We start from the raw sequence: 16,220 nt of genomic DNA on the forward strand, positions 1-16,220 counted from the left end.
GTCGCAGGTCAGTGTAACTTACCACATGGGCAAAATTATGCACACATGAAGCAATTATTTTGGCTGACTTTTTTTTTTTTTTTTTTCAAATTACTGGCCGCCAAGCTGGGGGTGCAGCTCTTAAACAGAGCAGCCCTTACACGAGTGTATGCGGTATACGTCATCCTGCAGATATCTCCAAAGTTTTCAAACATTGCATATATCCATTCTGATTTCAGTGTTGTGCTGCTCTTAATTTTCCAAAATTTGGGAGCCTGAGAAACCATATAAACTAAAAAAAAGGCATTTTAAATTATTGCTCATTGGCACATTCTTATGATTGGATAGTCATTACCGTAGGGAAGAAAAGTGGATTTATTTTGGCATTTTTGTTCCTTTTGATGGATTCATGCCAAATGTGCAGAATTCTTCAGCTCCCCTCGTGACATGAATGTGGTATAATTTTTAAAGTAAATTACTGTCAACTTTTTTTTTACATTTTTCAGATCAAAACTGATACCATCAGCCAACTTATAGGGAAAATTAGAGAGGAGCTTCCTCAGCTTGAAGCCAATGAAGAGACTGATCAGATCAAGAAGCACTTCCAGAATACCCTGGATCACCTGCGGGCTCGTATGGAGTCTCCGGATACAGATGGCCCATCTTACGCAGGGCTGTCGCTATGAGTGGAAACTCTGCAAATACTGTTCTTCAGGTGAGCTGGACATCGAGGCCATCTGTGCTTTCTTTCTTTTTCAAGGCAGAGACATTCTACCTTAGAAGTTTCCAGGCCACTGAGCTTGTTTCAGGACTGTTTAGTTGTGGGACTCATTTAGCTTCCCTGTCACTCCGAAGCTTTGGAAGAGTGGGGAGGATAGGTCACCACACTATGCAGAGCTTGGAGTTATATGAGCTGCACTGGGTGGACCAGCTGCAACCTTGGTGGCCAGAGATATTGTTGCATGTGGTGATGAAGGGCACATTAATGAACAAACGGTGGTGACTGCAGGCATGTTCCTAGCACTGTTGCAATATTTTGACAGGTACAGAACTCTGTTTAACCTTTGTTTATTAAGATTTATCTTCTGCATGTAGTGTGTACCCTTCTCCTTCGTCCGTCTGCGCTGGATTTTGTTTTCAAGATGAACTAGTACATCCCACTAGCCAAAATCACCATTCTTTTGTTCTGCATAAGACTGCAAAATCCCTGGTCACTTAATAACATTACTTGCTTGACCTATTCTGGGCTGCAATACCATCTTCAGTTATAAAGACATATTGTTGTGCTAATTTTGATATATTTAACATGCTCACTGCAAAAGCGATTTTCAGGACCCTAATCTCCTGTGCATCGTGGTACACTGGTAGGTCACTGTTAGATTTTCTTGGGTGTGGCATCACCCCCCAGCAGTGAGCCTCCGGCAAAGCCAACATATTGGAACTGACAACAGATGGCAATAGCAACCTGGCATGTGGGTTTTTTTGCAGGCTTTCTTAAAAATCTGAGCTGTCCCACGGCTTCATAGCACCACTCAGTTTTCGTGCTGCATAGCAGGAATACGTGAAATAGCCCACCAGTGACCCACGACGCAGTGAACGTGTTAATAACAAAATGTTGAAAAACAAGTTGCATGACAAATTGTGTGTTGCTTGTTTGTTCAGGACTGGCTTCTATTCCACTTTTCATGGTACCAATTGGAATTTTTTGCCATGCGAGCAAAACTGTTGCCAGTTTGTGATCCAAAATGTTTTTTGACCAGTGTGTGTGCTCATAAAATGCAAGGTTCACCACATACATAAGGCGGTGTCATTTAAACTCAAACAAGCGATGCATTTTTGAAGTCCTTTGCAGTCTCTGAGTAGTTTTTAATATTCGAAAAAGCTGCTTTGGTAGTAGTGACCCTGATAAGTCTTGTGCTTCTTCGCTAAGTAGGGTGTTGATAATTGGTTTCAGTGTAATGTGCACGGTCAGCTCTGTTGTTCTTCTTGGCGTCTTCTGATTTTTCATGAAACCGGCCATAACTTAAAAGTTGAATTTATTTCTTTGTGTCTTTTGCAGCACAGTTCCTCTGGTGTACCGTCACAGCATTCTTCTCTGAGAAGAGGTGCTTAGTACCCTACCTCAGAGGGTGTGTTCAATGAGCTTTTTTTTTTTTTTTAGCCAACATTTAGTTTATAGAAGTTCTGTCCTCACTTCTAATATCAAGGGCTGCAGGACTTGCCTTATGTCCTTACGAATAAAGCAGACAATTGCATACGCACCTAGTACCATAAATCATAAGTGTTTCATTGCAAGAATATGCTATTTTTCACTGCAAAGTCTATGCTATACTGGAGGAGCGAGATGGTGTGGTTTCTTCCCCCGTTTCTACCATGTACTATACTTGTCTGTACAGTCATTTGTGTTGTAATGAACATTGAATAAAAATGTGGTTTGTTAGTACTGAGATGTCAGCATTTCTGGTATAATGAGGCAATGTAAAAGGTTTGTGGATTTTTGCCTTCTTTAGGATTTTTAAATACAAAGAGTATTTCCCTGTCAGTTTTATGTGTAGCCTCAATGGCACTTTTATTTGTTGATGTGAATGCACTTCAGAATTTGTTTGTGGTATACTGTTTTTTCCTGTTGTAAACCTTGGCATATGTGCTCCCCATCTATTTCACTAAGCCTGTTAGCTAATGCCTTTGTAGTTTCTGCACGTGTTAATGGCAGGCTGTGTGTATCCTAACACAGTTGCATCACTTGGTAGTTCGCTTTGCAAGTAAGGTGTTTACAGAGCAAGGAACACCCAGGGGTCTGACTTCCACATGCTTTTCACTGCAAGGCAGTATTTTCGGAGGATTCTTTGGTTAAGCAGCGTCATACTTAAATTTCTAGGTTAACCTTGTGGAAGTAATGTAAACAGTTCTTTTGTGAACACGTTATACATTCGTGCATTCTCAGTGTGTTGCATTCCAAATAAACCTGCACTGCTCTAAAGTAAATTCGTAGAATTGCTTGCTGTAATTTGCTACAGTTCTGTTACGGTTTGTACATCAGAGAAGTAAAGCAACAGCGTCCTTTTTGGACAAGCCTTTCCTTTTAGAAGTGCCATGATTTTCCAAAGCTCCTATACTGACTGTATATCAGGAGGACAACTTTTTAGGTACAACTTCTTATTCTTGTTTTGCAGTGCTGTATTTTGGGGAGCCCAGTAGGGGCAGTGGATTGGTTTCACTACTCTCATTGTAGCATCTGGTCATTAGAGGCCGTCTGTAGCATGGACTTGGCATTAATAAACTTGTGAGTTGCAACTTCAGAGAGTAGAAAACCTGAAGAAACAAGGTTGGTTCATTTTCCTGGGCACAATGTGTCCTGCTTTGCTGACATCCATGCATGCCATGTTTAGAATCTATAGCAGGCTGCTCCACTGGCTGAGTATGTAGCCGTGCAAACAGTTTAATGTCCAGCTTCATACAGGCAATTGAATTCTGGGTGCGCGTGGCGTTCAGTGAATTTCAGAAAAGACTGTTTTATATCGGCCCACTTAAATTGCTACTGCAGCTTCATTAAGAAACATGGTAGCATGCAGATTGCTGTCATCAGTGTCGCTAGAAAGCTCCAACAATATGAAAAGTTCAATTTGAGTCAACTGCATAAGCTTCATTTTCCTCTTGATACGCTTACGTGTGTGTTACAAGTGAGCAGAAGCCATTTTTTGCTTCTGAAGCTTTTCATGTTGAGTGGTCAGAACAGGCTATTCCAATGCAAAAAGGAAACTTTTACCTACTTGGGTAATTAAAAGCTAGTAATTGCACAGTAACCCTTTCTTCCTAATTTGTTGAACTAGGTTTTATTTGCTCAGAAAGTTACAGCTGACTTCCAAATTTCAATAGGTTACTTGGCACTTGCAGTATGAATTGAGAAATTGTATAGTAACAGAGGAAAATATTTGGCTAGTGAATCTACCATCATGTTTTCTCTAGTAGACAAAATTCAGAGGTCACTGACAAATTCTATAAGTGTCATTCTGGAAACACTAGGGCTCCCTTGTTCATGTTGAAGTAAATGACTGAATACGTCCGGTTTTTATAGCACTCAGTTTTGATTTAATGACTAGGCAGAGTTAGGGTAGGAGCTGTCAATGGTCCTGTTTAACTTGTTCAGCATGACCTTTGAATGACATACAGTTCCAGGTTTTTGTACTCTGATGTGTTTTGTTCTGTTGTCAGATCAGACTATCTCGTGGCCAGTACGTTTGCATGCTTGACAATGGTTTTCATGCTGTATTGTCCTTTCACGCGTCATACTGGTGGTATTTAAGGTATTTTTGGGAAATATTTATTTCACCTGTGTGCACTAGAGTCTGATAAACAATGCAGGAAGACTTGCTACAGGAAAACCAGTCTCCTATGTTTACAAGCTCAGTCTATAGGTTGCTTGTTGGAGCATGCACAGTGTGGACGCTGTACCGTCGCTGCCCAAGCGAGCATAAGCGGTTAGGCACTTCACTTCTCCTAATGCATATCAGTATTTTACTTGCTATAAAAAATTTTTACAAGCATACTTTCTGCACAGCAGTGAATGCAGCCGTCTTGCTCAAAACAGCAAACATGGCCAACACTAGCTCAACAGTGGATCCTCATGGATTACTACAGAAGCCATAAAGTTTAGACCTTTGAACACTTTTTCATTCATGACAAAGTATTCCTGAGGAACGTGGACAACTGTTGCTATGTTCTAGACGGGAAGTATATCTGCTGTTCTCTGAAGCATCTCAAAGAAGTTGATTTGTCAGTTCTGGCTTTCATTCCAGAACACTTTGTAATTCGTGCTGTAATTGGTCTTGCATTTCACAGTTACCAGATGCCTACTGACTTGGGGGTATAACCTGGTCAATCACAAGCAGTTAATAGTGTCTCAATTCAGTTGTGTCCGACAAACTCTTTGCTTGCGTTACTTAAGACAGTTGCGCTGTTGCGTCAAAGCAGAGGACTCTGACAGAGGGTGCTACATTTTGAGTACATCTGGCTTCAATCTTATTAAACGTTTATGCAAGAATACCAACTTAACTAAATTCAAGTTGTGCTGAAAGGCTTTCCTAAATGCATCACTCTAAATGACGAGTAGAAAAGAAAAGGGACAGCCTTGAAATCAACGGCTGGCAACACACATTGCAGGAAGATGGCAAGTAGTTTAGGTGCAATGAATCCTTAGTGAGCCCCTGTCTTATATGTACCGGGAAACATTAGGTGTTTCCACATTTTCCACAAGCATGGCATTTATATTGTGCACGCTTTAATAAGAAGTTACACTTCTAGTTTGTAAACGTGAGAAACCAGCTCCATCATGGCAACATTGCTGGCGCCATTCACCAGACTACTTGCTCTGACTGACTACACTTGAATGTACACAAAAATATTTTCCAAAATTCCTTGAACTACACCAGTGCAAGCAAAACGACAACGCAGTCGCGAACACCACTTCCCAGCATGCAAAGAAAACGGCATGAGATAAACTGGGGTGATGCCAAGGTTTTTATAGCAGGACAGTGTTTTGGCTTGCCTAAAACTGGGATATTTAATCATTCAGATGCCTGATGCATTAGGGTTTGTTGAGTTTTATGCTGTCTCTTTTTGCCAGCATTTGAAATTAATAAACTTTTACTGGCAGAGGAAGGCCTGTGAGAAGAAGCGCAACCATTAGATGAAGTAATAATTCAGTTCCAGTTCATAGGGCTACAAGTTGGAAAGAGGGTATGAGAAATCCACTAAGTGGGGTGAGAAATCCCGTCACACACTGCTTGTTTAAGGCCACTTTGACTACCACAGGCAGCAGGGTCCTCCATAATTAATGCTGTGGAGGCTGAAAGAAAGTAGTAGTTGATTACAGGCATTGGCATCTGTGGGTGTGGCATGTTTGGTTGCCAAGGTGTCCCTGCCTCGATCAAAGAAGGAGCAGTGCCATATTAGATGAAATAGATCTGGTTTGCAGTTAAGGGAACAGTACAAGCAGTTCAGTAGTCTGCGCTCGGGTGATCGTGGCCGCTGGGACGTCGTGAGCCTAAAGACTTGGTCCACCCGAGAAAACTTGGAGGTGTCAGCGAGAAAACTGTGAGGAATGGTATGAAGACGGCGACGACTGGCGTTCTTGCGGTGATTTAATCGAAAATGTAAGATTGCAGTGTTGTTCTGATCATGTGGAGCTTCGGAAGGCGCATATGGGATGCCCTCGTCAAAAGGGTTGAGCGGAGGTGGAGGTTAATAGACGCTCTCTGGGGTGGTATAATATAACGATTCCCCCACCCGATTCCATGCCATTTTTGAACTCCTCGCTCTTCAGCAATGACTTGGGGAGGGAAATTCAAAAATAAAATGATTTGGGAAGGAATCGTTATATTATACCAACCCTGGACGCTTCTTACTCCCTGTGCCGCCATCCTTGTGGCCCGGAGTCCATACGACACAAATGTTATGGCCATGCTCTTCAAACATGGATACATCGAATTTCGATGGAGGAGAAATTCTAGGGGCCCGCGTACTGTGCAATAACAGTGCACGTTAAAGAACACCAGTTGGTCGAAATTTTCGGAGCCCTTCACTACGGCGTCCCTCATAACCTGAGCTGCTTTAGGACGTTAAAACCCTATAAACCATAAACGAAACCAAACATGGATACAAGACAAGGAAGTTTGGTCATGACGGCGATCCCTGCGGTCGAGTACAATGCCCTGTTTAGTGTGAGAGCTGCGGTCATTTCGCCGTCGGCATGTCTTGTTGAGAATATTTAAGAGAGGTAATGGAGCGGATGTGTCGAGGGCTGCCACAGGGGTACCGAATAAATCCGCGTCGGCGGGCAGTAACGATAATGCCTGTACGGCGGTGCTACGTTTCAGGCGAAGGAAAGGTTGCTTGAACGAAGAAAACCAACTCCATTGAAGGTGAAGCCCACGAAGCTATGTTTGGTGGCACCAGATGACGCGCAGCAGCATGCGGGCGAAGATAGCGCGGCAATCTGAAGTTTCGGCAACAGTGATGCTATCACCGAGCTCCTCCGGCGCTGTGAGGGAACTTTGGAGATTTAATCGGCGATCACGGCACCACTTTAAATGCCAGTTCATGCTGAAGCTGATCATGCACAGTATTGGTGCGACACTACTTGGCATGCTTTTACCTAGAAGCTTCATACTTTTGAAACCTTCACTTTTATCGAATTCTCAAAAACCATTTCACCTTGCCTTTAAGAATCTAAAAACATTACAATTGTTTATTTATAATGTTTGATTACTTTTAAAAACATGCTAACATGTGAAAATTCAACGAGGGCATTTTCTCCCAGGGTGGAATAGGATCTGTTGATTATAAAATTGCATGAAAAATTGCGTGAAATGTTTTTTCTTCGTTGCTCAAGTTTTGTGCACAACTTTAGAATGTGGCTGATTATCAGCTTATCTTCATGCACATGCTTCACATATCGATTTTTCTCGTTTCACAAGTATGGATTAACCCATTCATCGGGACTGATGGCAGCTTACACTGTACTATCAACAACAAATAAGATGCGTACAAGACAACTGAAAACAAACAGCAAAGTCGTAAGACCTTAGCCAGGAAGCTCAATTCTGGCACTTCGAAGGCGCAAACGCTGTCCTTAAGAAGTGTTAATCAGTATGACTTGTGTTTCCTCTCCATGAACTAATGTGTTCGTTTTCATTTGTTGCTGATAGTACATGCGTTAAGTCATCAAAGACATTACAAAGTGCTACAAAACGCTGACATGTCCACTTGCTTGCCTCATTGTGAACAAAGGAGCCATGGCACTCTCCAAGTGTCGCTCCTTGAACTGGGCAGTGACCACCAAAACTTATCTACATAGCCCTGCTATAAACCAAGTAGCATGCCATCAAGCCAACTGTACTGTATGTTCTGTAAATTATTTGGACAAGTAGGTAGCTACTTTAAAAAGGAAGGCAGGATTGTGCTAGTATATGAATGCATTGTAACGCTGCAACAGCTTCATTTGGTAATTGCGGTGCTCGGTCAGATAAAAGTTCGCATTTCTAGAGTGAAATACTTGGGACTGATGAATGGCAAAATTTAGTGAAGACCTCCAGCTTATATTACAGTGATAACATTGGCATCTATTTAGGAAAATGTACTCTCGACTAGTTTCCGCCTGGTATTGCACGTTTATCCATGGACACAGCTGGACTATCCATTTGCCAAGTATCTTCAGCGTTGAAAGTTTTCATGACTGCACATGAATAGTGCAAGAAAGGCCTTCTGATGTTCTGCTGAAGAAAATAAAGCACAGTGTACAATCGCTGTGTAAGGTGATTAAAAAGCCAGGGGACTGAACTCGATGAGAGTTGTAGATCACATGTATTCTTCTTTTGGAGTAATTATTTTCAAACATTATTCCCTGTATGCAGAATACGATCTATACAGAAGGCATTATCATGGAAACTTTAGGTCTCATCGATTTGGCTGCACTCGCTGCACTAGTTCTGTGGAGTTCCGCGGCAATGCTGCCAGCATGCAGCATCAGTTCAAGTGCAACTTGGCAGTGGCTGCTTCCAAAAGGAATGGTTCAGTGCAGGCCTGGTTGTCTGCTAGCCTTGGCATTGCTACCAAATTACAGCCAACTGTGTGCCACCGACATCAGCAGGTGCTAAAATCCCAAACCACATAAAGAATTTTTCAAGCAGGAAATCCCAAGGAATTGTCACCATGAACCAGCCCCAATAGTCGTTTCATAGAAAAAAAGAGTTGTTGCATGTATACACGCAGATGATTTACAAATATGCGCTGAAATGATGCCCATGAGGCTCGACTTGACCGCTTAGGTTTACAATTCTGACGTCATGAACAGTTCTTAAACGCCTTCTTTCAAGAAAGAACTGTCATCATCATTTAGAGACTACTGCCATATCTTCTTCGCTTCTCCGACCTACACATGGGCACCGCCATATTGCTGCACTACAGCTGCACTTCCACTTGGGAGAGTGCAAGCCAGCCAAGAACTCGTGCTGCACTAGACTGGCACTTTTGCAAAACGAAGACGGAAGTGCAGCGGGCGCATGCTGCACTGGCAAAACGAATGCGAAAGTGCTGCACTCCTTGAACTGGTGCGGAAAGGGCAGCCAAATCGAAGAGACCTTTTACACGTAATGTTATACGTAAATAATTCTCACAGCATGCCATAAATGCTTGCCAGGTATCAAACCCAAATAAATGTATGAAAAGGTGTTACTGTGGTGAGATTTAAATGGAAGAAGGCAAGTCAGGGGTAGAAAAGTTCAGCTAGTTTCGGTTTCAACTACTTCAGCACACCTGGTGACTGAAGGAGACCTGATGTTTAAAAAATGAGTAAATCCTGGACAGGCACGCAGCGCAACAGGCTGCAGAGGTGGCCGAATTGTTTAAGGCACCGGGAAACGAAGTAGTTGTGTTATTGCCAGTGGTGGCTAAAATCCTGCTCAGGGATGAAGTTTACTTTTGCTGGATACTGTTGCCATTACAATGATACAACACTCCAGTTGGCGTTCCTCCAGTTGGCCGCTATGAGAAACTGGCGTTGACATCTGGGCAAGTTTCCAAAGTGGCAAAGACAGGTATAAAAAAGCATGCAACGGTTTACTATGCAGCTCATTATTGCAAAATGGCTTGCAATAATGTGTGATCTCCTGCAGCTGTTCTAGGCATCGCCAATTCCCGAGAGCAGTGAATGTGAACCATTTACAAAGTAGCCTTCCGAGTGCTGTTTCCTATATGGTGGCTGATAATGGTAGCTATGAAAAGTATACACTCTTCTGTGGACAGCATTCTGCTGTATTAGCAAGGAGTGTGTTCAAAAATGACTGTGCAGTGGCAAACACCGAGATGCTCTTCTATGCAGATCTTAGCCTCTCTACCACTCAGCTATTGAGCCAGAGTTCCCGGGTTCGAACCCAGTCGCAGCGGACACTTTTCGATGGAGGCAAAACGCATAAGGCATCCGTGTACTGTGCGATGTCGGTGCAAGTTCAAGTTAAAGATCCCCAGGTGGTCGAAATCATTTCGGAGCCCTCCACTATGGCACATATTTCACCCTTTCTTTCACTCCCTCCTTTATCCCTTACTTATGGCATGTTTCAGGTGTCCGAAAAGATGCAAGACAGATACTGTGCCATTTTCCTTTCCTGAAAAAAAAGCAATTTTAAAGAAACCATAACCAACAGCGTGCGTACGTGCATGCATGTGTGCATGCATGTGTATATACCAGGTGTTTCAGGGAAGCCCGCCACTCATTTTTAAAAATAAGTTTTTTTCTGCTGAGGAGACGCTTTTTGTGGTATAGTAATACCAGTGTCGGCGGACACCAGAAAATAGGCAAATCATGTTAACTAGTAAAGTGTAACTAAATTCTAATAGCTAACTTCTTAACGATTACCAACAGGCACCTGTTTGCAATTAGCGATTTGTAGCCAGTGGTTAATAATAGCCATATCAGTATTTAGAATTTCGAAAACGCGATTGCCGTTGCCGCTGTGGCTAAACAATTTTCGGCCATTTCTCGCGCCATTCGAAACCCGCGCCTTTGAAGGGAGTGCAAAGCGATGTCCATCAAATCGCATCACTCCATGACGAGCATACCACATGGCAGTCTCTGTTCCACCTGCGCTGCGGCGATCCCCACTCCTTGCCAATTCGCTGCTATTGTGTGGGCGGGCAAAGAATGTGACGTGGTATGTGCGTCATGGAGTGAAGTGACTTGATGGACGTCGCTGTGCACTCTGTGTAGGAGCGCGATTTTCGAATTGCTTGAGAAGTGGCCCAAATTTGTTTAGGCACAGAAGCGAGGCTAATTGCTTTTTCAAAGTTCCAAAAGCTGATATGGCAATTAGTAATGACTAGCTACAAATCTCCAATTCCAGTCAGGTACCTATTGGCAATAGTTAAAAAATTAACTATAAGAATTCAGTTAATCACCCTGCTAGTCAACATGACTCGCCTGTTTCCTGACATGTGCCTACACATGTATTACTATGCTGCAAAAAGTCTCTTTAACTTAAAAAATCTATTTTTAAAAATTTGTGGTGGGCTTCCCTAAAACATTTGGTATATTGTGGTAAGCAGTCTTTAGATTAGAACAGAATGGTGTTCATATGCCAAGCTACAGAGTGGACTGTGAGACGTGCCATACTGGAGGGCTCCACATTTGAACTGACTGTCTAAAGTTACTAAATGTGCATTGAAATTGCATCACAAGAGTGTTTTTGAATTTTGCCACTATCGAAATGTGGCCACAGGAGCTGGATCCAAACCTGCGATCTTGTGTTCAGCAGCCCTAATGCCATAGCCACTGAGCTACTGTAATAAGCCAGAAACAGTTCTGCATACATGCACACATACACACACCACAGAGGAAAACAGAAGAGTGGCCCACTACTGCAGTTCAGTTGCCGTAGCGTTCGGCTACAGAACCGAGTTGACCGGTTTGATCCAGGCCCGGCCACAGTGGCAGCATTTTTAAAAAAGCGAGGTGCAGCTTCTGTGTGAAGGTTTCAGTGGGTATCAAAGAACCGCCAGTGGTCAAAATTCACCTGGAACCCTCTATTAGAACGTTCGTTACAACCCACAGCATTGCTTTCGCTTGTGAGAATTCATTAACCAACCAGAACAAAAGGGTGAGCAAGATGGTGGCCCATTTTTGAAGTGGTGACTAGGGCAGCAGAACGGACAACAAAAAGACGTCAGTCTCTTCTATTATGCTCTTGTGATGCTAAGAAAGTGTGTAACATGCAAGGAACAAAAACTTATGGAAAAGCATAGGCCCAAAATTTGTTTAGGTGGCAAGGTGAACGTTACCACTGTCGGCTACAACTCAAGAACGAAGCGGCACATGCTTCTCAAAGGAGGCCCTCCAGCCAATGACATGGACTGGTAGTCATTACGTTGCAGTTGATCCAGCTAGTCTGGTTAATCTGTGGTTCACTTCCTTTCTCCTGCAGGCCCTCTGCGATGTGACACTAGCAGGCGTTAGGAGATTAACCGCGAAGTCATGACAATCAGTCGACGCTAGTGGCTGGACGGCTTCCTTAGAGAAGCATTTGCCACTTTGTTCTCGAGTTATGCCAGACTACAGGAGGTGCACTAAACGTGGTCACCGCATCCATAACTCATAAAAAAATTTTGTTTTCCATTATTTTTCATGCACTTTTGCAAACTTAAAAATGGAAATGAAGTGCAGTTCACTTTCACCCGAGGAAACCAAATCAAATTAAACATTTCAAGCTGTTTTGCAAGATCCATTAAAAGTTTTTCTATTTGCATGCAGTTCAGTCATGAATGATTTTTTCCGGGTGGCACATTTCACCTTAAGCATGCATATTTTTTTTCGTCAGCAAGGTAATGCTTAACCTTCATCATTATATTGCAACACAGCCAGCCAAAGGAGCATCAGGTACCTTCTTGCCCTGCTTTGACTGCCTTGGCTTAGTGGCAGTCAACTTGATGCATAATAATGAGAAACCATTATTGTAACAACACACTTACAGGCAGGTGAGTAACAGCATTTTCAAGAAAAATTGATAAATTGGGTTGAAGATGCAGGAATGCACCGTGTGGTCACTCCTACTTCTTTTTAACTCGCAATATTTTCATGCGATGATAGACTAGCTATGCAAGTGCACATGCAGACAAAAAGTAATGACATCCTTAATGCAAACAGATGAGTCAAACAACAAAACAGCAGAAATGCAGTAGTGGGACTTTCCTGCTGCTTCACTGTTCACAGTGCTTCCATATGAAGTCATACCAGCAGTTATAGAAACCTGCTTGCTCCAAATTAAATATCAGATGCCTCATAAATGATGCTGCAGCAGTTTTCATAGGAGGGAATAACAATCTTCTCTGCATGATGACTGTGAACATAATTTATTAAAGTCCCTAAGAAAACTACATGTGGTGGCATCCAGGAGAACGTCTGATGCTCAATTGTTTTACTCCACAGCAAGTTGTTGCTATGCCTCTAACAGCTGGCGTTAACTATTCAGTTGCTCAAATTTAATGTTCTGAATGTAAACTGTGCGGAAAATTTTGCAGACTAGACAAACTTTCTTTTGAACTACCATACCTAATTGCAATGGCAGTTCTTCTTTTTTTGTGCGCAATAAATACTTGGCAAAAATATCACATTAGGAGGGCAAAGCAAATGGAGGAGGAGCAATAAATATGCACTGTCCAGCACTACTAGCCTGCAGGCGAAAGCCGTAGAAAGTTGGAGTCAAAGTAGATGACTGCTATGGAGATGTCATCACGAAAGCTGCGAACCACTTCTTGTGGCAATGCTAGCATGGCAGCCAGCTTGCTGTGCTCAATACCATATTCAGTGCGCCCCAGTGCATTGCGGATAAGGTGTGTAGCTGCATTGGCATCTGTGGGCTTTTGAGCCAAGCCTTTCTGACGAGCGGCCAGGATACGTGCCACCTGGATGAGGCGCATGTGGGGCTGGGGCAGGCGCAGCCGGTCCAAGGTCTGCCGGCCACTCATGTGCTGGCCCACCAGCTTGGCCACTCTGTGAGGCTGTAACTGCTCCCAAAGGCCATCCGAGGCCAGCACCAAGAATTTGTCATGGGGTCCAAGGTGGTGATGGGTCACTTCAGGCACAGCAGTCAGGTAAGGTGGTGTGCAGTAGTGTGGTGGCAGTGCATGTGGGCCCGCCAGTGGCACAAGTAGCTCAGCCACTTGGCTGGCAGGCCATTTGTAGTTGAAATCGCCCAGAGCTCTCAGTGGTGCTAGCTGGCCTAACAGCCGATCTTGCCGGACGACTGTGTTGCGCTCAGACTCTGGGTGCTCAGCTAGCACCCGACGGAGCTCCCCTATGTTGTCTGTGTTGTGCTCCAAACAGAGAGGCTTGGCTTGCCAGCTAGAGTCTTCTGTGAGGCAGCCTAGCACAGCTCTGCAATCACCTGCTGATGCAACGTGCAGATGCATGCCGTCCACATGTACTACGCAGGCACAGGCACCCATAAGGGCATACCGCAAAGAGTCCTGCCACTTCTGCTCAGCCACCTCACGTGAGATGTCAGCATCAAGTTGCAAGAAAGCTTGGTGCAGAGCATCCTGCATTGAAAATGGCCTTCCCATGCTTGAAAGCAGTTCATGGGCAAATGCATGGAGGCTGTCAAAGTGTGCCTGATTTTGCTCATCTGTCATCGAGTCAATACAATGTATCACTTCAACTAGATGCGTCCTTCTGTTTTGTTCTATGTATTCTTTAAGTAGAGCATGAGGTAGGATAGACAAGGCTATGTAATCAAACAGGCGTTGGCTCACAAGCTGTGCAAAACCATGTCCACCGTGTCCGTCGAACACGCCAAACAAGTGTCCTGTGGTAAGTAAACAGCGCGCAATGACAAGGCGATCTTCCATCGGGCTGTTGGAGGGAAGCTGGTTGGTATCGAAGGACCGCAGAGACCGCGCTTGCACCTCCCTGGACGTTTCATTGGCACGGAGAATCTTCGACACCTGCGGGAATAAGTAGTTCATGATTCTCGAGAAACCTCCCCTGCCCCTCAAAAAAACTCGAGTACGAGAAATCGTGCTATGTGTTCAGTATACATTTAAAAGCAGAAGTGAAACCACAACCCTGCTAGTTGACAGTGCGTGTTGTCTGAATGCACAGCCTCTCGACTGGAGCCACTCCATGTGTCTGTCGAAAGGTTACTAGTAACGGTTGGTGATTGAAGGACGTTACCTCCGGAGGCCCTAGTCTCGGCGCTCCAAAGAGGTCGCTCCGTGAGCGCGACAGCTGTTTAGGGACGTTCAGGCAGACGCATAACGCAGGAGCGATTCTTTGTAGCCTTGGAAGAGAGAAGTGCCGAAGTCCAGTCAAGGTCGTTGCCATCGCTTTCGCCAAAACATTTGTATTTTTGCGCAACTCCAGGCGCGCCTCCACCCACCAATGTTCAAGTGCTTATTCTCGATACTTTGCCATTTTACTGATTATTCAGGTTCATGTAATATAATGATTCAGGCATTCCGCACACTACGGTCACTTAACACAACCAGCCACAATCATGTGCGTCGCCATAAGTGTGGCCAGATGCCGTAGTCATTTTGCCATTACGGTCTAAAACTGGCGCAGGTGGCATCATAAGAGACTACTATCTGGAATAGTTTCAGTCTGTCTTTGAGTTGGTTTAAATCCTTGGCAAAGCCGCACAAAAAATATGAACACTATTTTTATCACGGTGAATCACGTCGAAAGAGAGCTCGTTAAGTGATCTATACGAGAACTAAAGGATGAAAAAGTGGTGCTGTGGTTCTATGTAAAAAATACCGGGGGCATTGTGCACTACTGCTGTTTCTGTTGGTGCGTTTGTGGTATTCTGTGCGTTTGTGTAAGTTCGCGTTGGCCGCCAAACCGCACACCATTCGGAGCTCCGGGGGTTGCAGTGGTTAATCGATGCGCCACTTCACTGGCAGGTGACTGTTCCCATGGAGAAAAAAAAAAAATTCCATGTCGTTCCCGTCACAGCATGCGTCACAGCCACCGGTAAGGACTGTGCGACCCATGTTGCTCTTCCCGATCAACTTCTCGCGCAGCTTACCCGAGCTTCCTCCCATTAGATGCAGCTTACGCGGCGCTCCTCCGAATTTACCCCAGCTTACTTTGTGGACAGAAAGTGTGGACATTTTGTCTACACGCCACGCACGAGACAATTTAAAACTCACAATGAGTGACCATCTTGTAGCAGGAGCGCAACACAGACACAAAGGAGGCGACAGGATGCCTTTTGCAGCTAAGAGAGCTCACCAATGCCAGAAGTTCGATCGCCTCACAGGCTCGCTCGCCCATGCCGTTGCTGCCGTTCCGCGCGTCCGCGCAGAACTGCCAAGTGCGAGAGAGAGGGGACGGAGGTCGCAGTAATCGACACCCCGACACAGCTAGGATTTCGCCATAAATTAGCCATAGTCATGGCATCGGCCAGGCCAGCGTGTCATATATCTGTACCCGCGTTTCAAGCATTTCAAGCGTATCCCCCACGCGGCCCGTTCTCCACCCGCGGGAGAGAGAGATGAATTTATAGAAAGAAAAAAGGCCGACTGGAGGCCTAACGGGGGTGAGGAAGGTAGGGAGGGGATAGGCGTGACTCATCATGGAAGCCTCACAAGCGAAGCTCCACGTGATCGATGTCAAGTGTCCCTTTCGCCGCAGATTGCGGCCGAATCTATGCAGATGCTTGTCCCGCATTTCTGAAGCCCCTCGCACTCTC

At 44.4% G+C, this 16,220-nt stretch overlaps 2 protein-coding genes across 3 annotated transcripts in view; one reads left to right on the forward strand and one right to left on the reverse strand.

Moving 5' to 3' along the window:
- The window catches only part of Vps35 (Vacuolar protein sorting 35), a 47,240-nt gene extending 44,814 nt beyond the window's left edge, over positions 1–2,426 (forward strand). Inside the window, exons 16-17 of one of the 2 annotated variants that reach the window (XM_077646627.1) lie at positions 486–694; positions 2,039–2,426. In XM_077646627.1, coding sequence (XP_077502753.1) covers positions 486–665 — 180 coding nt within the window. In that variant the 3' untranslated portion in view covers positions 666–694; positions 2,039–2,426. The remainder of the gene's footprint in view (positions 1–485; positions 695–2,038) is intronic. The other variant, XM_077646628.1, reaches the window with a different exon arrangement.
- Positions 2,427–12,860: 10,434 nt separating this feature from the next.
- On the reverse strand, positions 12,861–15,040 carry Pdp (pyruvate dehydrogenase [acetyl-transferring]-phosphatase 1-like protein, mitochondrial). Its single transcript, XM_077646629.1, has 2 exons — positions 14,699–15,040; positions 12,861–14,469 (listed from the first exon to the last, which is right to left on the reverse strand). Exons 1-2 carry the CDS (start codon positions 14,846–14,848, stop codon positions 13,192–13,194), a joined length of 1,428 nt encoding a protein of 475 aa, XP_077502755.1. The 5' UTR covers positions 14,849–15,040; the 3' UTR covers positions 12,861–13,191.
- Between the last annotated feature and the right edge of the window lie 1,180 nt (positions 15,041–16,220).

Source organism: Amblyomma americanum, chromosome 1 (genome assembly GCF_052857255.1).
Source record: "Amblyomma americanum isolate KBUSLIRL-KWMA chromosome 1, ASM5285725v1, whole genome shotgun sequence".
Lineage (NCBI taxonomy): Eukaryota > Metazoa > Arthropoda > Arachnida > Ixodida > Ixodidae > Amblyomma > Amblyomma americanum.

Coding starts and splice junctions, on each gene's coding strand:
- Pdp (XM_077646629.1), bottom strand. CDS start 14,848: ATGGCAACGACCTTGACTGGACTTCGGCACTTCTCTCTTCCAAGGCTA. Junction 14,470..14,698: donor CGAGACTAGGGCCTCCGGAG/GTAACGTCCTTC, acceptor TTATTCCCGCAG/GTGTCGAAGATTCTCCGTGC.